General features: G+C 36.6%; 1 protein-coding gene across 3 annotated transcripts in view; it reads left to right on the plus strand.

Annotated features, from left to right (window-relative positions):
* The first annotated feature begins 264 nt into the window (after nucleotides 1–264).
* Nucleotides 265–26,805, plus strand: part of LOC145997390 (Ig-like and fibronectin type-III domain-containing protein 1) — a 37,524-nt gene continuing 10,983 nt past the window's right edge. For 2 of the 3 annotated variants that reach the window (XM_083134384.1, XM_083134383.1), the window contains exons 1-10: nucleotides 265–588; nucleotides 2,919–3,033; nucleotides 6,083–6,215; nucleotides 10,780–10,972; nucleotides 15,552–15,798; nucleotides 16,163–16,341; nucleotides 19,247–19,378; nucleotides 19,927–20,077; nucleotides 24,077–24,235; nucleotides 26,692–26,803. In XM_083134384.1, the coding sequence (XP_082990510.1) occupies nucleotides 532–588; nucleotides 2,919–3,033; nucleotides 6,083–6,215; nucleotides 10,780–10,972; nucleotides 15,552–15,798; nucleotides 16,163–16,341; nucleotides 19,247–19,378; nucleotides 19,927–20,077; nucleotides 24,077–24,235; nucleotides 26,692–26,803 (1,478 nt within the window). In that variant the 5' untranslated portion in view covers nucleotides 265–531. Of the gene's footprint in view, nucleotides 589–970; nucleotides 1,105–2,918; nucleotides 3,034–6,082; nucleotides 6,216–10,779; nucleotides 10,973–15,551; nucleotides 15,799–16,162; nucleotides 16,342–19,246; nucleotides 19,379–19,926; nucleotides 20,078–24,076; nucleotides 24,236–26,691; nucleotides 26,804–26,805 lie in introns of those variants that run through there. The other variant, XM_083134385.1, reaches the window with a different exon arrangement.

Consider the following 26,805-nt stretch of genomic DNA (forward strand, 5'->3'; position numbering starts at 1 on the left):
AAAATTTATATGTTCTGTATTATTTTTGGAAGCATATAAAATGTTATTGCCGCGGCAAAAAATATTTCAGCTCCTCGCTTTTGTTGCTTACATTGCTGGGTGAATATTTTGTCGAGGAACGGAAATGATCTTTTCCTCGTTTGTATGTGCGATAACGAGCAGATGTTAGATAACGGGAAAATCCCGTCTGCTCACCAAATTTTGAATTAAAGGTACATTGTTAGCGGTTATGCCCGCTTTCCTTTTTCTATAATGAGATTCTGATGTCTCATTTGGTCTTGGCGAACATTAGTGTTAATTAGTGTTTGTGTTACTGTACAGTTTTGTAACCTTGCCGATAGAACAACTTGTTCTACCAGTTGGATACACTGAATTTCGCAAGTGCATGTGCATACTTGTCAGGCGACACACGAAAGCAGTCTGACGAGTACGACAAACTGCTGCTTTGCTGCTACAGAAAGAGATGAGAGAGTTGACAGTTAGATATGCAAATTGTGCATAATTTGCAAACGCACAACCAACACACGAACAATGAAAACGATTAGCATATTATTGTTGTGCAGCATTCTTTCTTCCACATTTTCAGAGGTAAGAGAAATATATCAAGATAACGTCGTGTATTTTTTATTACTTTTTTAAATCAGGTTAAACAGTGAGAAATGTCAAGCAGTGAAGCCAATTACGAATATGGCATTTGTGTATAAAATACATGGCATCATTGCACACTGTGATAGAACTTCAAAGACGTGCAGTATGTAAAAAAAAATGACAACAGGTGGCAGGCGCGCCGTTCAAATTTAGCACGACTAGATTGTTTAGCACAGAGAAGATAATTGACAATAGTGTATACGTACGAAAGCATGAACAAAACCCGCTAAAATGCTGTTAGGTAAAAAATAAGGTAACACTTTACTATACCTGAGACGGATTCCTTCAATGTAAAAAAGTGCGAAAGGAATCATTTCCAGGTGTCTCAGATATAGTAAAGTAGTACCAAAAAGAAATTAATAAGTGAGCATAATATCAATTGTTTGATCAATAGTAATAGTCTAGTGAAATTCAACTTACAATTTTAAAAATTGTCTGTCATCTCATAAACATAAGGTAAATGATACCATTTTTTTTTTTGGTAACAGTTTGTTATAGGGAAAACACATTTCTTCAATTTTACACGAGAAAGTACTTACGGAACTGAGTTTCTACAGATGTTCTACGACTTTTGTAAGGTCATGGAAGTGTTTTCTCTCTTCCTTCAATTTATTCAGCCGGTAAATCATGTATTTTCCGACATTAATGTCTCTCCGATGCACAAAAGCCCTTGCCTCCATTACCTTCGATGACGTAACACCCGGTCAGTGTTTCCAACCACGCCATTGTTTTGCCAGAACATGACAATTTTAACTGTTTGCCTAACCTAACCTTGCCGTGCATGGTTTGTGGGGCTACGTGTGCATGGTTGGTGGGGCTATCTGTGCATGGTTCGTGGGGTTTTCGAACCCGGGAAAAAATACAAAATCTGTAACATGAAAGTAGGAATTTTTCGGTAAAGAGTTGGAAACACTGCATACACACTGATGATAGACAACACTAGTCAAGATTTGCCTGCCATATTGTGTATAACACAAGCAAAAGAGGAACGAACAATAATTACTCGATGAAGCTATTTTCGTTAAAAAAAGAAGCAAAGTCCCACCTTTAAGAATGTTTCGGAATTCATAATAGGTAAGTACGAATGTAAAAAATGACTAAATGAACGAGTGAAATGTATTTTCCCTATATCAAACTGGTACCTTTTTTTTGCAAGTTGTGAAGCATTTGGGAGCAAGGAGGGGGAAGAAACAATAGGAAATCAGATAATGTGGACTATATAGATTCATGATAAAAATTGTGTGTTTGATGACAATATTGGCATTAAACAATTAATTAAAAGTGGGACCAATTCGAGGCTGGTGACTGACCATACATCCTCAAAAATTTCAATTTTTTTTCACTCTACAGATTTCAATGTTCTATGATGCCTTAGAGTTATTTCAACATGCGACCTGCTAGTGTTGCCAGCTACAGAGATATGTCCCAAAAATGGCACTTTTTCACTCAACCCATAAAATTGTCAGTCATAAATCCATCAAATGCTGCACATGAACATTATTGGTTGCAAACTAGGTGTAAATATCTCTTACGGTTTTCGTAATATAAATTTTCAAAGTTAGGGTTGAGCGACTTTTGAAACACTGTATTTCGGATCTAACTTCAAACTGAAGGTCCAGTCCTGATTAGCCTATCTGTACATAAAGTGTACTTGAAAGAAACAATAAAGCCTCAAATGACAATGTTCATTTGTCACTTCTGTCTGTAAGTTCCGTAAACACTTCTTAGCTTCTTGATTAACAAACATATCATGCTGTGAATGTAAACCTCATGGTTTTGGATCTTGATTTTTTTATTATGTAGCATCGCTTTTCTGCCACTTTTGGCTGATCCCGACGATGAGTGTTGACATAATGAAATTGACATTGGGCCACTCTCAAAGAAATCCCAGGATGGGATTCAAACCCAGGAACCCTGGTATTGTAGCACACTGTGGTAACTATTACTCCTCGGAGATCAACATGTTTTGTATCATTTAAGAACTTAATGCAACACTTTTTTTTTTAATCTGGGAATAATATTCTGGTATCGTTATGAGAAAAGTTGACACTATGGAATCATTCACACACCTTAAGATTCCTGAATTTTATATATTTTATTGGTACTCAAGCCAACTAATTGGAAAAATGATAATACACAATACAATGTTTTTTTTCTTGAATAGGTAATAGGTTGGGGAATTGTAGAGTGTTTCCCAATAAATACCTGACAAAACAATTTTCTCCTGACTCCTCTCTGTATTTTCATGAATTATTTGTATTATATTTCAGATATTGGTTACTCAGACTTCCAGCAATACCATAACAGCATTACAAACAACGTCCATTTCCAATCTATCGTCTGTGCCTAATGACAGGAATGGAGGATTGCAGTCATTATCACTAAGTATGAATTTCATGAATATACATGCATGAATTGTGTAAAGCATGACTTGAATCTGGGTTAACCCTTAGTGGGTACCATGTTCAGGGGGTTATGCTAAGCATGGGGTTTGTCACTGTAGTTAAGAGTACACCCAAATGCCAACCTCACTTCCACGTAGTACACTCTGAATTGCATTTTGCAAACTAATGAGGCTCTGGAATCTGGACCTACAGCCAGTATAATCATCTGTAGGGTTGTGTGTGTCTTATCCTGTGTTTTATCCTTATTTGTGCTGACTGCCCCTGTACAGCCTCAGCTTTTAACCCAAGTAAGAATATTTTAGAACTCCCAACATTACAGCCGGTCCCCGTGGCAGAGTGGTTAGCACATCACGCTATGATGCCAGGGGTCCCAGGATCAAATCCCAGCCTGGGCATGGATATTTATGAGTGTCCATTCATCAATATCACTCATCCCCATCTTCGCAAATTAGCCAAAAGTGGCACAAAAGGCAAAGTACAATTAAGGAAATCAATCAATCAATCTGACATTACAGTTATGTTATTTTAATTATGGTTTTGATTCATTTGGTGTTTTAAGTCCACTTTATGCACAGTAAGGCTAATCGGGACTGGACCTACAGCTTAAAGTGCGATCTGAACCACTTGTGCCTTCCACCGGGTATCAAACCCGGGACCCCTTGATTACAAGACGAGGATGCTACCACTGCGCCATCGGGAGGCCCTATTTTAATTATGGTTAAGGCCTGGTCCCTTGTAATGTGGCAGGTGTAAAATAGCCTAAAAACTAGAGTTAAGATGTTTTTCCTAATGCCTATTTTGTCTTGTAAACAGATTTGTAAACCTTTAGTATGGAAGTAAGTTTCAGGTGAATTTTATTGTTCCTAAAATTGCCTATTTAAGGAGAAAAACTATGACGAATGGTCAACATGACGTGGTGTGACATAGCATAGACTGACATTGGCGTATTGATTTTAAAGGAAATGAAACTGGAGGTAATCTGCGAATATCTGTTTTAGTTCTCTACACTTTACATGACACATGGAATGCCTCCCTGAAAATTAAAACTTGTTCACTCCCAGGAGACAAGCTATTTACTTTAAACGATGAGTAAAACTTAAACATGCTCTGGAATCACTATCACTGGCATACGCAGGATTTTCTTTTCATAAGCGACTGAAACTGTAAATATGGATATTACATAGCTACGGTCTGGGGGGTGGGATATGCAATTAACTATTTCATAGTTACCATCTCTAGCTCTCATTTTAAAAATTGTTCAACGACAAAAATGGTAATATCAGAGGCCATTTTAAGGGGTGCTTATTTTGTATTTACCACTTTAGTTTTTCCCAGATTCTTTGCAAATTTCGAGAGGGGCTGTAACCACATGAGCTCCCCCCTGCATACATCATGCCTAAGACAGATACTTCCTAATATACTGTGAAACAAGCAGAATCATAAATTAATACATTGAGCGGATTAATGATAAAGAGGAAGGTGTCTCTCCCACCCCCCTGTTTGGCTAGAACTTGCCTTACAATAAATCTTTGATTAAGAATAATAGCGACTAGTGCTTAAAGAACAAAAGGGTTGGGGGTGATATCATCCCAGTTGAGCAAATTTTCATAAAGCCTTTTTAGGCTAGGGTAATTTGCATAGGCATCCATTCACATACTTCACACTCTCAAGTCAAATCAACAAGGTCCAAATCCTTTTTTAAATTTGGCATACTGGAAGGACCACCTAAGGTAGAAACCAATGCTAAGTTGCATGTTCACTTAGTATTTCTGAAATTATAGGGGTGCAAAGTGTGTGATTTCAACCATTTTTTTTATCATCTTGCCATTTTAAATTGCAATATTTTGGCAATATTTCATATATCTCTGGAAAGATTTTGAAGGACTTCTTTCACATGAGAGATTACATATATGAGGGGGACTTTGAAGGTGGTGTAATTAAAATTTTTGCAGCCATTTTCTTAGAAGTGGAGCTTTTAACTAATTTTTTTTATCAAGAATTATGTTTCATATACAGTCCCGTGCGAATTAATCGGAACAAGATATTTTTATGCATGATGGAGTCTCAAACGTGACTATGGTTTCATGATGATGAATCTATGACAAATCGTGTAATACAAATTATATAACAGAAAGAAGAACAAATTAGCTATTAAGAAATATTACGAACATGTAATTTATTGTTTCTGAATAGTGTAATTGATGAATTAGGGTATAAGTACAAAAAAATACATAAAGTGTGTAGTTATTGTCGTATTTCAATTAATTGGCATGGGACTGTAGACCTCATTTCTGATTAGCCTACTTTATTTAAAATATTTTCTCAACGTTCATACATTTATTAGTGGGCGAATTCACACACATGTACAGTCCCGTGCAAATTAATTGAAATACGACAATAACTACACACTTATGTATTTTTTTGTACTTATACCCTAATTCATCAATTACACTATTCAGAAACAATAAATTACATATTCGTAATATTTTTTAAAAGCTAATATGTTCTTCTTTCTGTTATATAATTTGTATTACATGATTTGTCATAGATTAATCATCATAAAACCATAGTCAAGTTTGAGACTCTCTCATGCATAAAAATATCTTGTTCCGATTAATTCGCACGGGACTGTATACACTATTACTCAGTTGCTGTGAAGATTGGATGCAAAGTTAGATTCAGGTTAGGTTAGGTAATGCATGATATATTTTCATAGATAAATTGCTGCAATATATCCCTCCCTGCTGTGAATTTCCACTTCCAAAGTGATTATATCAAAAAGTAATGTAGTGAGTAAAGATTCCTACTCTAATAAATTTCAGGATTCTCACTAACTTAGAAAACCAGGTATAGTCAGAGATTTTTTTTTTTTTTGTATGCTTGGCAGGATTGTACAGCTCGACAATTTTGTTTCACAAGGGGAGTGTGAACCCTAAGTTTGTAACTAATATATACATCCTATTTTTATCAGCCTGCAGGAACCTACTATTACATATATTTTCTAATACCTTGTAATTTTTCTTTTGCAGAAATTGGAGAACAAGAAATCACAAATGTTTCATCACCCAGTTCGATTGTTGCAGCTACACGCGGAGCTACTTGGGTATCCTTCAGGTGGGAGAGACCAAGATATGCCAGTCCAATGGAGAATCTCTCGTATAGGTAATTCTGTATAACAATAGTTGGCAACTCTGATTCTTGGTGGTCAGGGGTGAGAAAAATTTGATTTTACTACAAATATGGTACACTAACCAATAACTCCACAGCACCACGGAGTAATGTGATTTGTTGGTTAGTGTATCCAATTTGTAATAAAATCTCCGGTCTCTCAAAGGTTTGGTTCTCACCATGGATAAAAGGAAATGGTTCGCCTGAAGACGAGAAAAGTGGTTCTCTCTCGAAATGCAGTGTTAGAATAGCTGTAATAACAGACAATGGATAATGTACAATTGTCCTGCACTGTGGCAGTGTAGTCTAAGATATCATGCTTTGGGCTCCAGCTATGGGACATGCGCAGGCTTAAGTGTTCTGGGGGAAGCATAACTTGAGATTTATTTCAGCCCATGTATGGGGCTGGTAGCCATTCACTGTCATGAGTAGGGAGCGGAAGTTGATGACCTAAAAAATATAGGTATATGACCTATAGAATGTCCTAAAAAATGGGGGGAAAATTATGTAAAAAATGCAAAAAAATGACCATTAAATTTGTTAGTTTCAGGTTAAAAATTGAAATGAAAAGGAAATTAAACAAAATGAAATCTTGCTTTAAAAAAAGGCACAAAATGATACCACATGCACATTCAATTAACATATGCAACGAGGATTTCCAATGGAAACAACCGAATAATTTTAAAGCACTTTAATGAAAAAGTCATATACACTGAATGAATTGGTGTGAAATGCATTAATTTCCCGCAACTTTGCCTGGTGATGTAGTGTGGTATGTTTCTGTGGCACTGTAAAGAAGAAGAAATTATGACGATCCACGTAAGACAACTTTTGTTTAGAAATTTAACAAATTATATAAAAAAATAGGGAAACCAAAATCAGGGACTCATCCGGGAAAGGGTTCATAGGCACGGCCCCCCAGGAAAAAGTACGTCGGAAAAGTAATTTTTAACATCAGAAATTGTTTGAAATATCTCGCATACAAGCACTTTTCTAAATATTTAACGATTCTTTCTTACCTTACAGAGAGTAACAGCACACCACCATTGGGGTGTAAGGGGTGCTCCTTCCACGTAGTGCACCCAATAGTCAACCTCACTTCCACATAGTACCCCCTGGACTGCAGACTAACGAGGCTCTGGCGACTGGTGCCATGGCCAGTATAATTTTGTTTGTGCTGTGCTGTGTTTTGTTCTTATTTGTGCTGAGTGCTCCTTTACAGCCTCAGCTTTTAACGAAAGATTTTAACGAAGATTTTAATATTTTATGATTTTAGTTATGCAACGTTAGAGTTGTACTGTGTAACAATAAGGGGCTGGACCACGTATAATGTGACGGGTGCAAAATAGCCTAAGTGCTGATGCACCCAAAATTGGTTCAAATTCAAAAGTACACCTCCATTGTCTTTCAGAGGTTCTCAAACGAGAATCTTCTTCTGTTGTCAGCCAGACTCAAGAATATTACCAAAATGAAAGAAGAAATATGACGAAAAATGATGGAAAATGCCAAAAATCGGGGAAAATTACCTAAAACATGAAAATTAAAAAAAATGCAATTTAAAATTACCTTTTTTGGGTTCTAGACCAAGTGTAATATTGTGTATATTTAATGGCCATCGTGTCCGAGATGTCAGAAAAAAGATGACATTTCATCACTTCCGCTTCCTAGTGATGAGGAAATTGGGGAGCCGCGAATGTAGCTTAACCCTACAAACAACAACTGGAGGTTTGTCTTGCTGACTACACGTCACCCCGTAACTGGTAGGGTGATCTCCCACCTCGACAGGAGGCAGTGAGGCTGTCAGTTGGTACGTAGGCCCGGGCCGTCAGGGGCTATTGCACCATGGGTTATGTTGTAATGTACACTTAACATGGCATGTAATTACGAACAATCAGTGGTGTGCCCAAGGGGAGGGGTTGGGTGTCATAACCCTCCCCTTTGCCCCAGTAGTCCTTAACCCTCCCCCTTTTGAAAATCCTGGGCACACCACTGGGAACAATTGTCTGTAACATTCAAACAATTATTACAATGTTACAAAAATAAAAGGAGCTTCGCTAAAGCTACTACATCAAAAATGTAGCATTTCTACAACTGCTCTTAGAGGGAAGCAGCTTGATAAAACTTCTCAGTAGCGTTATTTTCTAAATTTGCACTACTTTGAAGAAATTATCACACATCCTTGTTACCCATTTAAATAGGGTAAATTTTTAAATGTTTATTTTGGAGTAGTTCAAAGTTGTAGAGATGATTAGTTTTATTTTTTCAATCTTCATTATTATTGATGCTGTGAAGATGCAATATGCAAGTTATTAGCACCATTATCACAACTCCTAATTGTGCTGTCAACGCTAATAATGTCAAAAACAGTAATTTCTAATTCATGATATAAGTGTTATGACAATAGTCATCCCAAAAATACTCGTAGTGCATTTTGCAGCTGGCTACAGTTGTACCAGTAGATGTAGCATGCTACTTTCAAACCCGGAGCAAACACTAAATACGCATTTCGTTTTTTGTAATGAAAGCATTATGTTAGCTTCAAAATGAAATAAACCTTGTACAGTTCCACTGAAATAATATATCCACCATTCTTTCAGGTTTCTGTATCTTCCTTTGGATAGAAAATCACTAATTTTTTTATGACAAATTTGGTTTCTTACTTTATGCACTACCCTTTTGACAAAAAGTGAAATTTCTGTTGTTCTTTTTTTTCATTGATCATGCACAAGTGCAATTTTACACTTTTTTAATTTACCATTAAGAATGTTCATGGTTTGGCACAGTAAACGCGGTTAACATATTGTGTAGGTAAAGTTTCGTGTTTCCACAATGCAGTTTTTTAGTTGTGTAATTATTTTTGGAGCCTTCATTAACAGGTTACAGCACGTTGGATGGAGATGGTATCATGTGATTGCTTTATTTACTCCCCGTCGTCGCCTTGTAATCAAGGGGTCCCAGGTTCAATACCCGGTGGAGGCACATAGTGGTTCGGATTCCACTTTAAACTGTAGGTCCAGTCCTGATTAGCCTTACTGTGCACAAAGTGGACTTAAAAAACAACAAATCAACCTTTATTTACTCTCAGTTTGTGGTAGTACCTTTTCCATCCTAGATCTTGTAACCTGTGTTAATGATAATCAATAAAAATTGCAATGTGAAAAGACGTAATTCAACAACCTTGAATTGTCTGTTTTATTGTGTTTTAAATGTTCTGTTTCAGTGTTAATTGATTCATTGTTAAAAAACCTTTCAAAAGTAACTGAGTTATAGTCACCATTACTTTGCAAAGTAGCCAAGTTACTTTCACAGTTACTTCATTTTAGATAACATATAACTCAAATAACATGTTTCATTCATGAATTGCAATTGGTCTTTTTTCGATTACATAAAAATTAGCATCAATTTTCATTAAATTATAATTAATTTGATTTTTAATACAAATAAATGACGTAATAAAATTAAAATAATACTTGAAAATTTATATTTTGTTTACTATATAACCAAGAACTTGTAGGAGGTCCAGGATGATTAATAGAGATTATAATCAGGGTGTCTACTCACTGGGAATTCCTTGAATTCTGGGAATTATGTGGCTCTGAATTATGCGTGACTTCTGCAAACATTTTAATCCTTAGACGTGAAAAATTGCAACTTTCATTATTCCAAATCGCATTGAATTTATACATATTTATAATTGCCCTGAGGCAAGTTTTTCACAGTTTAGCCTTTATTGGAAGGAAAAGAAAGCTGCGTGGAGTACGTGAATTCAGAATTCTCTGAATTTGTTTACTTTGTTAGTTCCCTTCGCAGAGCGATCTATCTGACAGGCAGAAGATTGTTGCAAGATACGTTATCTGGAAGTTGATTATGTAAATTTGAGTATTCATGTATAATTACCAATATTTTGTAGATTAGTATATATATCCCATGACATTTGTGACTTGCGTTTGTTGATGTACTTCGAGTCCGAGTATGTGAAATGGTAAATGTGAATTCTGTGCCTTAAATTAAGTATTTAAATAAATATATATATCGTTTAATTGAATTGAATTAAAACTTTTGGATACAATGAAATCACATACCCTTAATATTGTTAATATATTTGTGTGTGTGTGTGTGTGTGTTTGGGTGGGTAATACTTAAGGTTGAAAAAGATAAAACATGTGTTTGTACCATTAAATTTTTGTAAAAGTTCACCTTGATAACCAGGAATTATACTTGAATTTTATCATGGTCCTAGAGTGGCCACCCTGATAATATTCCTATGTCTTAGACCTTCTACAATAGCAACACTTAATGCAAATGCATTGACGATTTTGGGGATAAAGTATGATGTTTTCTCCCAGTGTTAATCATGAATCAACCTATTCATTCAGGCAAGTATTTTTGGTTAAAGATATTGCAATTTTTTCTCAAGAAAAATCACTTTGATGTGAAAACGTCATAAGGATATGTAACTCTTTAAATTCGTTACTAGGTAATTGAAAAAGTGACTTGTTATTTTCAAATGATGCACTGTATCTTGTACACACAACTTAAAATTTTACATTCTTCCTAGATTGTACTACAAATTATCATCAGACAGAACATATCAGATTTTGAAGTCACCTAACACATATCATGTACTGCAAGAGCTAGAACCCAATACCCAGTATGTTGTTCACGTAACTACCATATCGAGTAGGGGTGAAAGCTCACCTTCCGATAGGCTTACTGTAAAGACAGACTCTGAATCTTCCTTGACTTTAGAGGTAAGTGTGTGCTCAACATTGATAAATGTATTCTAAAAATATCTAAACCAGGAGTTCTTAATCTTTAGTAAATATATTTTGTTATTGCAGACCAGTTCTAAGTGCATCAAATATTTGTTTCAAGTTGCTCATTATTGCAATGGCATAAAAATTATTAAAATACTTATATTTTGTTGAAATAATAATAACAATGATGTTGAATACTACTTTATTAGAGTGCGCGTCTAATCTCCTGCATATGGCGATAGGCAATAGCAGCATACTGCAGCGGTGCCATGTCGAAATCTCACACGGAAAAGAGACAGAGTGGTTGAGCGAAATACCTTGTCATGGAGAGCACAGAACATTAGATAATATAACATATAATAAACTTAATGGGAGAAAAGAACATACCTGATTATGCCAGAGGGACTGCATAATTGTTTCAATATTCTCAAGGTGGAAGTTGTAGAGCCTTTGTAAGATATTTTGTCCCGTAAAGAGTACGTTATCTTTTTTGGCAGTAGAAATTTCGCCACGATCGTAAATTTCAAAGACGGTTCTACGAACTACGTCTTTTTCAAAGTCATCTAAGTTTGTCGTTCTTTTCGGTACGTTCATGTGCTTTCTAGGTGATTGAAACATTGGAGCAGGCCCAGATCCACATTGTTTTGCCCCCGAACATATCCGAGAAACGGTAGCTTGATTCACATCACACCCTTGAGCTGTTAGAGCCTGGCACTTCTTAAAGTCAATTTTACTTCTCTGTTCTTCACTCGAACACTTTTTTAAAAAACTGTACACCTGAAAAATCACCTGTCGTACCTGGCTTCGTACAACACTGTATTTTTCTCTCTTCTCTCGCTATCCCTACCACTTGGTTTACTCAACGACATGCTGCACACACCCACTAAACACATGGAAAAAACGAACAGTGACAGTATCCTCTTCGTCAACTTCTTCTTCTACCATCACTGGGAACGAACGTGCTCTGTTCCCTTCCTTAATCGGAAAGTTTCGGAATGCAACAGGAACGAAGAGAGAGCAAAAACGATACAATGCAAATACGTTTATAATGACATTGCTTCTACAGAGGGAACGGTATAAGCTACAATCACGCTTGTTTTTCGTACATACTCGCAAATTCATTATCTTTCCATCTCTTGAACTACTGACACTTGAAATAATCTATTTATATCCAAGCGGCAGGTACACGATTTAGTAGCGAGGTGAAACAGGTTCTGAACTAGGCAACGCCGCACGTCTGTGATTCGCTGTTCAGCCGTTCAAGGCCATATGCAGGAGATTTGACGTGCACTCTACAAGTCTTGTCATGTTGAGATTAATATATGAACATTTTATTAAGAGTTAGGTCTACTGTTTCTATATATACACAATGATTTGTGTTTTGCATTGAGGATATGACTAACAGAGTAACATTTCTTAAATTTTTTTTGACCCCCTTGGAGGGTTTGCTGCACACCTGGAGTCCATGGTCCACAGGTTAACTGTTGACCTTACCATTATTGCAATGTGTTTTGCATGAACAAACACTATATTTCTTGAATTGATGTTTCACATGATACTTTTGTCTAGTGTTATTTATGCAATTTTAATGTTTTGAAGTGGATGTGCGACAATTAAATTCAGGGAAAATCAAAAATAAAACTAGAATTTTTAGAAAATTTAAATTCATATTGCTAGAAATAGTAACCTCTGTACTGTACAAAGCTCCTTGGGGCAGTCTCTACAAAAGAGAATGTGCGTGATTTTCGGGAACCATACCCAAGTGTGACTGCATCAAATTACACAATTAATGGGGAATGAAAGCGAAAGATAGAAATTGCCACTATGTGGATGCTCTATTTAATAGTGGGATCGGATCCTGTGTGGAAAACACATACCTGCCACTAATGGTGCAAGATTGCCTCAACACTAGCTCGCACTTATCGAACACTCACTCCCTGTGTGAGCTGGCTAACCTTTCTCCCCCGACTGCTTGCCTATTTCATTCTCCGTCCTTGCGAAAGTCGGGGCTGTGCACCTACTCATCTGCTGACTTTACATTAAGTGAGAAGTGAGCTAGGGCAGGCAGTCATGCACCACACACCCCTCTTGCCAAAGTGAAGCATGTGGGGTGCAAGTGGCAGTGTTTCCTGAAATAAACACCAAATGCAACATAATATATTAAGCCTGTAATGGAATAAGCATCTCAAGGTAGACAGACCGCATAGAATGTCAGTCTGGAGAAGTAATGTCACTATCATCCAGTGGCGAAGCGTGCTGTCTCTGGAAGGGTAGGCACAGGACGGAGCAGGGTTTGGGGGGAGGGGAAGATGTGATTTTTTTTAACAGTAGTATGTTAAAATATAGCCCCTAGAAAATAAAAGATAACATATTGCCTGAATCTCGTCTACTTAAGTCGGGATAGTGATTGTAAAGGATAATGTAGTGATTAACGCTCTCGCCTTATAACCAAGAAGTAGAAGGTTCGATTCCTCCTGGAGGCATTGGTTCAGATTCTACTTTAATCTAGTCTCGATTAGATATCTGAGGATAAAGGCGCTTCTGTCTCGAAGGTCAGAAAAAAGTGACAATGAGACTCGATGTTCTGACCACGCGTCACCCAATGAAGAAGCCGATCTGTCAGGCCCTAGTCATATTACATTTGTTAGATTAAAGCGGCTCGTAAAAATTATTTGCTACTTCAATAACAGTATTGTAAATGTTTCTCGCATTACAGAAATGGTTCGTTCACTTGATCGTCACTTAGCGTTTATTTCTTTTTAATGCTGACCTCCGCGGCAGATTGGTTATAACAGCATGCTACGACAAGGGCCTCAGGTTCGAATTCCCACCTGGACATAGGTGTTCTTCGTGAGTGTCCCTTCGTCAATGTCATCATATTATCGCTCATTCTCATCTTCCCAATTAGCCAAAAATGGCTGAAAGCCAAGTAAAATAAACTTAATCTATCAATCAATTATTTCTTTTTAACTTTTTTATGCATATAATTCTTCTTCAACAGGCGACTTTTTTAAAAATAATATAATATGATTTAGAAAATGATGAAATGCTAAATGAGAACACGGACTGTGTAACACACCGACCAGAAAATTTCAGTAACATGGATTTTCTCTATACGTTTGCATTGTACGTACTTTGCCCCATTTTAAAAGTAGCGCGTTTCCAGTTATGTCACTAATCATGAAAGGAAATTTCGTCTCAATATCCCTTTCCTCAAAGAAATAAAATACTTTCCCTCTCTGAATCGAGATTGGTGTGGGGCACATCCAGCAGCTAACACTTCGCGAAAAGCGGTTCCTCAAAAGAGCTGAAAGCACCAAACTTAACACTGGTAACCAACTTGCATGCATTATTTGCAGTTAGAATTCTAATAATGTCTACTTTGATAGGTTAGGAGGCCAGGCTTAGAGGTGTTAGCAACACATTTTCGCTACATGTTAGCAGCTGGGTGTGCTCCGCTCCCGGCACAGCTCTGAATCTTCCATGGAAACACTGCTTCAACAAGCTCTGTACGTCCACTGCCTGCTTCGTCACGCGCTCGTACACGATCGGCACTCTTCGGAAGTCAGGGGGGGGGTGAGAGAGAGGAAAGAGGCCGGCCTCTCAGGTTACATTACAAGCGAACGCACCCCTGAAATTATGCTTTCCCGCACGAATCACATAAGTTGTTATGGGACCAGCTGAGGCACTCTCGGGCGGGCCTCGCTGAATGATCAGATACGGTTCCAGGCAGGGTTGCAAACTTGCGATAATTATCGGAAGACCAAGAATTTCAGTTTTCTTTTATTAAGCGTCGTTTAATGAAATTTATAAGTAATAAAATAATCCGTTATAGACAAATATATTAGGGTAGGCCCGGCCTCCGGGCCTCATAGGACGCTTCGCCACTGCTATCATCACAGTTATAAATGCACTAAAACACTCATTAGCACTGCACTGAAAGTAATATTTCTTTGGACGACACTAATATTTGTTTACGTCGTTCACCACACCTCTGTCTCTTAAGTAAATTATTTTCTCAACGATTGGACAATTAAATACAAAATATTTATTTTCTCAAAGAGTACGTGGTTGTATTTAAAGTTATCTACGTACATTATGTGGATTACTAAATATTAATCAGTAATAGTTTATTGAGCAATTAGATATGAAACTCTTTTTTTTTTACATTGTGTGGATTTTCGAAGATTAGATTCCCGTTTAACTAGACTAAGCTGATACCACTTACAGATTCCCACTGATACAGATGCTTGAAAACTGTAACAAGTAAATGTTGTTGTGCCTTCTAATTCTCACGTGAAAAGTTAAAATTGGTTGCAGGTGCCAAATAATAAATTCGATAGAAATATAGAAGATGGCATTAGAATTATAAAAGCAAAATCGCAATGAATTTGGAAACTTACTTCACTTGGGTATCAACCGTCAAGATATTAAAATCTAGTGTTAAGAAATTTAAAATAAAGGCATAGGAACTGGCAACAGTACTTTGTTAAGGATAAACAGTTTACTGTCTTGGAACGTATGTGCTGTTTATAGTGCAATATAGCGAGCAAGTAAATATCTATCATTTCAGACTCCAAAAGTGTATCCGAGTGATGTTATCCTGACGGGTAGTTGCATAACAGTAATTTGCACAGCGAAAGGAATGCCAACTCCCACAATATCACTGTATGTCTCTGGGCGACACAAGAAGGAAGAAAGGACCCACCAAATGGTCACAAACGTTCACGACGTGACTAGGGATATGGACGTGATAATGTGTCATGCAGACAATGGACATGGAAAACCTGTACAGCAAATGAAAAAGATATCTGTCAGTTGTAAGTGCATTTGTTACATTGGCACACTGTAATTTGTAAAATATCTGCACGAAAGTTGCAACTTAGTAATTATAGTTTTTTTTTTTTTGTTGTTAATTTTGCCAATGCATGCACACCCGTGTTTGAAATTGGTGGTCACGATATGCAACTGTAATTTGTAGTCTGTCATCTCTGTCAATCTATTAAGGGGGATGAGGTATAATTTTTGCACAAGGTGTACATATATTTGCATTCTATGAAAATCCACACGAGTATTAGGAAAAATACAATATAGTCTTCTCTGACACGTTGACTGCCACAACAGAAAAAGCATACATACACTAGACAAGTAAATTTGTTTGATCATACCTTTGCTCTGTTGCAGATATACAAGTGAATTCATCGTCAGACTCCACAATTGGCTATCTGGGGTACGCAACAACACTGGAATGTAAAGTGGGTGCACATCCAGAACCCCAGATGGGGTTTTGGAGGGATGCAGATGGACGAGTGCCAGTCTCCAATGGGGAAAATTATGATATTCAAATTAAAGCTGTACCAGATGTGAGTTGAACTTATATGACATTAAGAATGAATTGATTTGAACTTTTAAGGTAGTCTCCCCCCCCCCCTCTCTCTCTACTATCTCTCTCTCTCTCTCTATCTCTCTATCTGTCTCCTTCCCGAAAGAGAGAAAGAGGAGAGAGAGAGAGAGAGAATAAGAAAGATGAGATAGAAAAAGGAGTGACAGAGAGAATGAAGATAATAAGGCACACATGTTATGCTCAGTTGGTTGAGTTTCTTCAGTAATGAACTTCAGACACATTGAAGAAAGCTTTCCAAATTTGCATTTTACGAGGATGCAAAAATGAAAATAAAAATTGTGGGGGAGGAGTGGGGACAAGCTGGCCAAAAGTGAGAGATATATTACCCTTTCCATGAACATTTCCCAAGGAGAGACAAGCCAGACATTTTCCCCTCCCCCAGAACACAGTTTGAAAATGAGTTTATAACACTCTTGTGACAAACTTGTCAGTTAATAATAGTAATAATAATAATAATAATAATAATAATAATAAAAATCATGGTGCAACAGCCCATGAGAGCCAGGGCCTACCTACCAACTGAAAGCCTCGCTCCCATCTGCCGAGGTGGAAGATGATCCAACCAGTTAAGTGTCTCGGGGGGGGGGGGGATGTTGTACATTTCCATAAGCGGGTTACGCTACTCATTCGTAGCTCGCCAATTTCCTCACGACTGTGTGTGGCTACAGATCCCATACACAGGCTGAAATCTCAGAGAAAAGGTGTTACGCTTCCTCCAGAAGACTCAAATCTACACATGTCCCAAAGTATGACACCTTAGACTGCACAGGCACTTCACATAGTTTGGTTGATGCTCACATTCTAAAGAAGAAAGCATTATCCTCCTGTTGATGCCCATATACCTACCTTAAACGTTAAACTTGCCTTTTTAATCCAGAATATAACCACAAATAATTACAACACTTGTGTCCAAAAATACAATGATGATTGCACACAGTGGTGGCTCAGAGAAACTACCGAAGCTTTGCAACAACTACTTATTGTGAATAATTCTAGATGGAGTGTGCGAAGATTTCTAGAATGCCAGTCCCGTTGATAAAATAGTTGTGACAATATTAGAAATACTGCAAAGTGAGTGATGCTGCACCACTCACGTCAGGTTTTCTACCAGTCTGGAAATCCTGGAAAACTCAGGGAATTTTCTTTTTTTGGAAAAGTCAGAAATTTTCCTTTTTTTTTTTTTTGGCAAAGTCAGGGAAGTTTACTGTGTTTTGTGGAAAATCAACATGTTTGTTGTAGTGTACTAAAAGTATGTTTTTGAACAAGCAAAAGATTTTAAATTTGTTGTGGACAAATTATACTTCAATTTGATATACTGAATATTTCCGGTAGTTAAAATAGAAATTGCATATTAAATACTCCAGGAAAAGGTTATGGTTTGAACTATTTTCAAGTACAAATCTACAATTTTGGGTTGTGTTTGGTAGATATTTGAATATTTACTACACATTTTGTTACTAAAGTTTACTATATTTATGTATTATTTATGCTACAATTGTTATGACACTTGTAAATATAATAATTCTTTGTTAAATATAAGTCAAACTTACCATTATCATTTTTATATGTGAAGTAAATATTCCAAAAACTTGGTTAAGTTGGATTCTGAGTTTGATGCTAGCTAAATTATAGTGAGCTTCTTACACATATATTTAACCTTTAAAGTCCCGTGGTGCTTTTGCAGTTGTTACCTCTGTCCCAGGCCATTTAAACGAGTTTCGTAAGGTTTAGCAAAAATCATTATAGCTTCCTTCCTATGGCAGATAATTTAGTGAAAAAAGGAACATTTTACTAAGAAGGAATGTACTTTGACATAGAAAAGACGAAGTGTTGCTATCTGCATTAATTTGTTATTTTTCGTGGCTTCAAATGTGAAAATTGAAAAAAGAAAAGAAAAGACAAAATTTTGCCCCTCCCCCATCCCTGTTGAGACATGGAACAGGAACAAATTCTATGTCCTATTTGCAACCACATGTCTACATTATAATTCAATATTTGTTTTGTTCTTAAAGCCTTTTGCCAACCGAAGAAAGAAAAAAAACCAAAAACTAAGTGCATGAGTTATTTTCGACAAGGGTTGGCAACACGCACAATGAAGTGAAAGAGTTATTTTTAGCCCGGATCCTACCTCTTACTCCCCCCCCCCCTTTCATTTTCCTTTCTAAGAAGGAGTGGTTGTCTTCTGAAGCAAGCATTGTGCAAAGTCCATTTTACCCGCTGAAAAGTTATCGCCCCAAACACTTTTGACAAGAATGCCCCCTCCCCCTCCGACCATGACCTGCATGTTGAGAAGGAAAACAAACAATTTCCTCATAAGTCACTTTCCTGCAAGGCATGAGATTGTAAACAACCACTGTAAACAAGCATTTACAACAGTGCTTACTCACTTCTGTGAGATTTGTCATTCGATGCCTCTTTTTCTGCGCCGATAAAGAGGAGGTGTAAATTTGGCATCTGCTGCTGACGTCATTAGGGAGTTGAAGAGCATCAGCATCGCTGTCGATCCTTATCGACTCTTGTTATCAAGTTCCACGCATTTCGAGTCATGAGAATAGAAAATGAACAAGGTTGCAAGGCAACAAAAAAAGGTTCTGTTCCGTCAGTCAGCATATGACTGATCTGGACTGTAAAGGTTAAATATATGAATTGTCCTTTTGACTTTAGCCTGGAAAATTATGGTTTTTGGTCTGGATAACCTACAAAAGTCAGGGGAAATTGTAGACACTCTGCGCATGCATTCTGCTGTGCTATTTGCTTTCCTATTTTTTCCTGACCTAATCCTTCAAATTAATTATGTGTGCATGCAAATAGATTTTGTAAATAATATTAGTGAACCTTTTTGAGTTAATCATTTTATTTTTCAGGAACCATCCAAGTACGTGATTCGTTTACACATAACTAAAACAACAGAAGATGATGAAGGGGACTATTACTGCTATGCTGAAAATCTTGTTGGAAAGTCTGTGCAACGTATGACGTTGCAAACAGTTTCAAAGGTAGGATTTCTAAGATTAAAAATTGATTATTGAATTCAAGTCTGTGAGTGATAACAGATGATTTTTTCAAGTGGAAATTCACCATCCTCCGTGGCTGAGTGGTTAGCACAGCATGTCATGAAGCCAGAGGTGCCGGGTTTGAATCCTGGTCCAGGAGGAGTGTTCTGTGTGATGTCCCTTCATCAATTTCTTCATAGCGTCACTCATTCTAATCTTTGCAATTACTCAAATGTGGCAGAAAAGTGAAGTAAAATAAACCAAATTAATCAAGTTGAAATTCATAAGTTATAATAAACTTATAATAAATTTGTGCCATTAAGTTTTAATATATTAACTAAATTTTTATTAGGTGTGGACTGATATTAAGTTTAACTAACGTCAGTAAACTAATGATAACCGACGTATACTGCAGATCTGTCACTATCCTCTCCCTACAAATGTGTCCCTAACTTGCTTTTTGTTAGTTTTTATGAGAAAATAACATGAAAGTAGATAGTAATCATTACGTTAAATTTACGAAATGACTATTTTATTTCGCTCTCTTTCAGTCTGTTACCATGAGAATTCAGCAGTGTTGCAGCAAGCAGAAAATATCCTCCACGTGTACGAGTGTTTGCGTAGCCTATGGTAACATCAGTTCAGTCTTGAATAATCCAAAATGTAAGACACAGTTACATAAGCTGATGCTCTGTGCTGCAGGTGAGGTATTGTTTCAACATTTTACGTCTGTTTTCAAATGGTTTTGTATTATCATCTTCAGTAAGAATTTTCAGTAGAGGGCCTCCCCAATGGCGCAGTGGTAGCGTCGCCGCCTTGCAATCAAGGAGTCCCGGGTTCGATACCCGGTGGATGCACAAGTGGTTCAGATCCAACTTTAAACTGTAAGTCCAGTCCAGATTAGCCTTACTCTGCATAAAGTGGACTTAAAACACCAACTCAACAACAAAGATTCATGTAGAAAATAATGCATCATAATGCCTACTTTGTTTCATTGGAGTTTATGGCACAAACTATTTGTTTTTACACAATTTTTGACCAGTTCTACTTTTCATCAGGTGACTAGTGAAAGGAACTAAGTCAGGTGTTTTAAGTTTTGAGATATCTTCATTTTATATTATATTTTCTTTCTTTCATTAAAAATTAGACAAATGCTACTTCAGATTCAGTTATGAATTTGCAAGATGATATTACAAAATTACATATTTCTCTGAAGATATTGTAAAACTTGAAATAATAATATGAATGAAAAATAAATTGGTTTATCAACAGCTTTATGTGACACTGAGGTGCCAAAATCTATAGACAAAGTAATTTTTTCACAAAAGTTACATGTAATTATTAACTACAGTACCTTCGTTTGGTTATTGTGCCAGTTGAATGTGGCCTACGTAGTGTCTGAGCTTTCCAAGCCAGGATTTTGTCTCGGTAAGTACGGAGTGGTCACAAAGTGGGTGAACCCCCCCTTTACTTTTGACACTACAGTGGTTATGATTGAATGCTTGAGAGTTTGGAAAATTGGTATGGAGATTGTCATTTTCATAGCACAGCTGAATTCTGCACCATGTTCTGGCACACTTCCCTAGACCTTGGATTTTAAGTTTTGAACCTATGTTTTTGCTATACAGGCATGTAAGAAATAATAGTTATGTCAGTGTTTTGTTAAAAATGCAACAACTGATTAAGTTTTATAGTGCCTAAAAAAAACTATTTTGGTTGTTAGAACCTATTTTTGATTTATGTGCCTAAATCAAGCCTTTTTTTAGGTTTTTATGTATTTTTAAAGGATTTTTATGTCACACAGAGGCATTTGCTTTGTTTGATCGTGAACAAATTCAATGACGAACATGTTTGAAATGTACTCTCTGTCGATTTCCCTTCCTGCAAGTCCTTCAAAGCTCTAAACAAAGCAAAATGTCTTGTGCCACTGTTACCTGTACAATCCAAAGTGGTCTGATCTGTGTGGTCTTGATCACTTTCGCATCACTTCGGTGCTTTGTGGCATTTGCACCTTGCAAAGTAACATTTCGGCATTGAAGTTTGCACCACTGACTGTTTTTGTTGAAATATTATTTTCAGCATATAAGATGATCCTCACAGAGAAAATTACGGAGTTTGACTGCGGATAACATGAAAAAAGATTGTTGCCTAACAATATGGCAAAGAGTGAATTTTAATAGCAAATTTCCAATGGTAAGTTCTGCCATTGCCGTAGGGTTAGGCAACACACATAATGTTACTCAGGATAGTGCGTATTTCAGGATATAGGTGTCCCATTTTCATTGCCGGTGACTATACCTAATCAGCATTTTTCAGGACTTGTGAACTATTTTAAGTTTTTTCGAACCTACGTCAGGATTTTTTGAGCCTATTTTAGGATTTTTAGAGCCTATTTTAGAATTTTTAGAGCCTATTTTAGGATTTTTAGAGCCTATTTTAGGATTTTTAGAGCCTATTTTAGGAACCTAAAAGTACACTTTTTAGAATCTAAAAATCCAAGGTCTAGTCATTACCTGAATAAGACCTTTTCCGGGCGATGGATTAGAAGAAGTTCTGAAGGGCCTCCAAGTAGTCCCAGAGGTGGTTCATTATTGACAGTCAAAAATAGCCAGTATCACACAACTCGAGAGTTATGAGCAGCTGTGGAAGATGTCTTCACGCACATGACCCCGGATTATCTCTGCAGAACATCTGCCAGAACATTGTTTAGAATTCAGCTGTGGTACGAAAATCACAGTCTCCATATTGATTTTCTGAGCTCATAAACCACCAGGCGTGTGTCCATATCAAGCATTCAACCATGACCCTCGAAGTGTCAAAAATAAAAATATGTACACCCACTTTGTGACCACTCTGTACACTGTGAAACACTGCAATAGAGCTCACTCTGAACAGTTCCATGGCATTGGAACGTGGCAATTCTTTGTCTGATGTTCATTTCTGTGTAGTTTGCTAACAGAGTTGCTACAATTTTTTTATTATGAAATTCCCTGACATTTACAGGTTTTCCAGTCCAAAAATGTAATTTTTTCAGACATGTTTATCATCATGATTTTTGCTTTTGAACCTTGTGTTTTTCAAATAAATATATAATGTGTTAATTATTATGAATATTCACTTTCACAACACTTTTTTCTTTTTAGCAAATTTCACTCTACACACACAAGAACACGTGAAAATTCGAAGAGTAAAATGTAAAATTTCAATCGGCAAATGTGTTGAGTGCTACAATCGCGTGTATCTAGCCTTCAGGCTAAGGTAACAGAGGTACATTATTTCACCATTAACAGATCTCCACAATATAAAAACAACAGAAAAAGTTCATAAACCATACACATTTTTTTTTGCTTACATTTATAAGTACACAGCATCTGGAGAAATTTTTGTTGCATATAGGAATTTTATAGGAAATGCCAACAAGACTAAGGTCTATAAAATAATAGACAATAATCTCATGTTCACCAACCTTTCCGATAATTATGATCTTATTGTCAATGTACTTTAGTTATCATATGTGAACTGCAAATTTTACTTTGATATTCTTTCTAATGTCTAGTATTATAAAAGTGAAAATTTATTACAGAAATTCGAATGAACCATAATTTTGCACAAGACTGAGAATCATTAGAATGAAAGAAACAAGTTTCTGAACTGAATCTTTTTTGGGAGTGGAATCACAAGAACCAAATCCAGAAGTGGAAGTGAGCTACTTGTTCATATTGCAATTTTTTCTCTTGCAGGCTCCAAAATGCATATAAATTCCAGACGAACTGCAAATTTCCCTGACATTTCCCTGTTTTCCAGGTTTTCCTGATGCGTAGCAACCCTGGCTAAGGTTACAAGTGATAAACCAACAAGTGTTGAGTATTGATAAATGTTACTGGTGTTGTTATAATTCCCCAACATAAGTTCACTGTAACTGAAAATGGATTTGTTGAGAACTGTGATGCAGAAATTACAGAACCTAATCAAAAGATGTGAAAAATGTGTGGCACTACAAGGAAAACATTTCGAACATTTTCTGTAACAGAAGTGCTTACTTTACTTGTAATTGTGAATATATTAATTTAAAAAATCTGTGCACTTGATTTGAGTGGATACGCACGTCCATTTCACCAGCAAGTAATGTGGTTCCAATCGCTACGTAGGCTGCAGTCGAGTGGCAAAATAACCAAAGGAAGTGAATGATTTTGTGTAAACATGTATGCAAATGTTTTTATAGTTTATATTTATTCATTTATTTTGAATAATGTCTAAACTTGATTATCTTGGATAGCATGTGCAGTTTATGTGAAACTTTGTTATTAGCATGTGCACACATTACCATTAACTTTACATTTGTCTTTCCTAACATTTCGAACTGTAGGTTTCCTAGTGTGTTCATTTGTAAGATGGAAACACTTGCCACCAACTCGTGGCAAGTTGACAAAGCATCTGTATATTTCAAACAATATCCTGGTTCTAGGGAAAACCAGATATGAAAATGAAGAAGTGAACCATCCAACAACACGTCAGCCTTTGTAATTTTTTTCCCAAATTGGCATGGCGTGAAATGTAATCGTGAGGTAGCAGCAAGGCCTGTTGCTGTAGTGGTAGTTACTATTGTAGTGTTTCAAACTTTACAGTTAAATATCTATGTACAGGGATTATTTTTACCAATGTTTCCATCCATTATATTAAACAAGTCTCTTTATTCAACAGATGAATCTGATCACAGCGAATGCTGCACAGAGTGGTTTGTCCCTCAAGCCTGCAAGAGTTGGTGTCAGGCAGATTACTTTGGTTTCAATAGTAACTGCAGTGCAGACATAATCCATCCTTCTTTGAACCATATCACAGACTGTTTCCATAGAGGCTATGGTAAGATGCTGGGCTCCGTGGTCACATTCTACACCCTCGATTTCGCACACATTTCAAATATTTTCGTCAAAAAAAGTAGTTTTTTTTATAACAAAGGGTGTTCCAAAATAGCACGGAAGGTAATTTTTTAGATCTACATGCTACGAAACTTACGTTTTTTTAATATTAAAATTCCTTACATATGTAACGTCAATACAGTTTCTGAGGGCGTCCATCATGGATTCATGTCAGAGGCGCACGTCTGCGCATTTTCTTTTTCTACTTATGATTGACTTGTGTAATGGGATAATTTACAATTGCGATATGTTAATTGTGTGATGTATTGGCGGGGTGTGTAAATACGTTATCTTGTGGAACATCGTGCACATTTCCTTTTGGCAACTGCAGGGGAGGGTAGTATTTTCTGAATGATTTGTGGGATGGGATAATTTTTGATTTCTTATTTTTATGATGGAACAGAAGGAGAGGTTAGTATTCTGTGGAAAAGGACAAAAGACTTTTGACATACGACTTACTTCTCTTTTGGACTTCCAAATTCAACTTCGACCCACAATTCAGTGCCTGGCCTTGGAAAAAAGAGGTAATTTACCTTCTGAGGTTAAATTTTAGCCTTCATTTTTTGGAACCTTCATGTGTCAGTGCGGAAAATAGTGTTGGGGGCAGGTGGCTCGGCCAGTTTCTAACATGCCTTCCAAAGGGACTCTATAGAGAAAGGCGGGGCCACGATAGCAGTAGCAGGTGGTAGGTTAATTACCCCAGGGGCGGAGCCCGGAATCGGCGGGAAATTTAGAAAGCAATTTTCATGACATTTCTTGGGGTATAGCCCTGAAAAACCGACATTTACATACATCCATCAGTACGTGTGCGACGAAACTAACATGGCCGCAAGTAGCGTACGGGTGCTACGAAACTAACATGGCCACAAGTTTTTGTTTTCACAATTGTAAACACACAATCTTCATAAAAAAAAAAATCTTGCGAAATCGAGGGTGTAGAATGCGGCAACCGACCCAGATGCTGTTGTATTAATGTAATTTTATGTAATTAATGTTATGAATACACAAATTTAAAATATGTAATTTCACAAACTTTTACAATCAAGTGCATAAATTGTATTATGGTGAAGATGAACTAAGTATACAAAATTCATTGAATTGCTGTGCACACATGATCAGTATTGTTCATTCAAATGTTTCTAAATTTAATAATGTTCATTTCAATGTTAATTAGATCTTAAATTATCTAAATCATTGGTTCTCAACCTTTTTTAGTCGGGGACCCACTTTGAAGGATATTACACTTCATGCGACCCATAAGCATAAGCATGGGTGCCGGCAGAATTACTTGTAGGGGTGTGCACCCAGTGTATAAACATATTTTTACTAATATCGAGTACTTTAAGAAGCCCTATTTTACACTTGTTTAAACAAATTACACATACTTCATTCTAGAAAAGTAAATATGCAATTTAAAAGACTAATTTATTCTAGTCTAACGTTTAACTAAACACACGTGCTGAATTTGAAAACATGTTTTCTTTTTTACTCGCCGAACTAATGTGATGGTTGGGGCTGCATTTTCTGCATAAGCTGAGGTATATTGGGTTCAATATTGGTTAACTTAAGACGTAAATCTGAGTGTGCCTCAAGTCTGTTTCTGTACTTCCTTTTCACTTGAATCGGAGATGAAAATACCCTTTCACACAAATATGAGGTGAAGAACGGCATGAGCAACTGTAATGCCTTATCCGAATAGAGGTCGGAATTATCATGCGACACCTTAAGTCGACATGCATGTGACACAGATAATTAAGAACTCATTGCTGCGACTGAAATGAAAACACAGATATCCAATTCCCTTGATCATCAGATAGATGCTGGTAAAAAGCAATGCTACAGCACGAATAACAGAAATGTAGAGTTTAGACTACGTACAATACGAGTTGAATTTAAATTGTTAAAGCAATATGTCTTAGTAATTTAAATGTAATGGGTTTGTAAGACACAGTAAATAAATTTTTGAGCTCGACTTCGCAACCCACCAAACGCCCCCCTCGGGACCTAGCAATAGGTCATGCCCCATGGGTTGATCGAAATACATTTGGTTTAAGTAAGTTTCGAGATGAATCGTATTCATTAATAAATTTGAAAAACTAAGGTTAGTGAACATTCACTTCTTTCAAGTTCTTTATCTTGTATGTCAGTGGTGGATTCTCCCCTTTATAATATAAGATAATTGAAATATACATATACAGAAATTTGAAATTGTCGGACTTCCATTTTTGTTTTACATGCATGCGTGCATTGGTGTTTTGTTTCTATTAAGTCTAATTAATATATAATAATTATGTACAATAAATGAGAATTGTTGTGGTAAACTAGATAAAATTTCCAGAATATGGAAGTGACTGCTGAATGTCATTACTTGAAATAAAACTTGTTTCCTGTCTTTTACAGACCTTCTGCCAGGACCTCCGAAGAATGTGAGGGTGGACAATGTCACTTCAGATTCAGTTATCATTTCGTGGGATGTACCAGAGAAAAATCCCCAGATTGTTACATATTACATGT

The sequence above is a fragment of the Lepisma saccharinum genome, chromosome 13 (assembly GCF_977018435.1).
Source record: "Lepisma saccharinum chromosome 13, izLepSacc3.1, whole genome shotgun sequence".
NCBI classification, from domain to species: Eukaryota; Metazoa; Arthropoda; class Insecta; order Zygentoma; family Lepismatidae; genus Lepisma; species Lepisma saccharinum.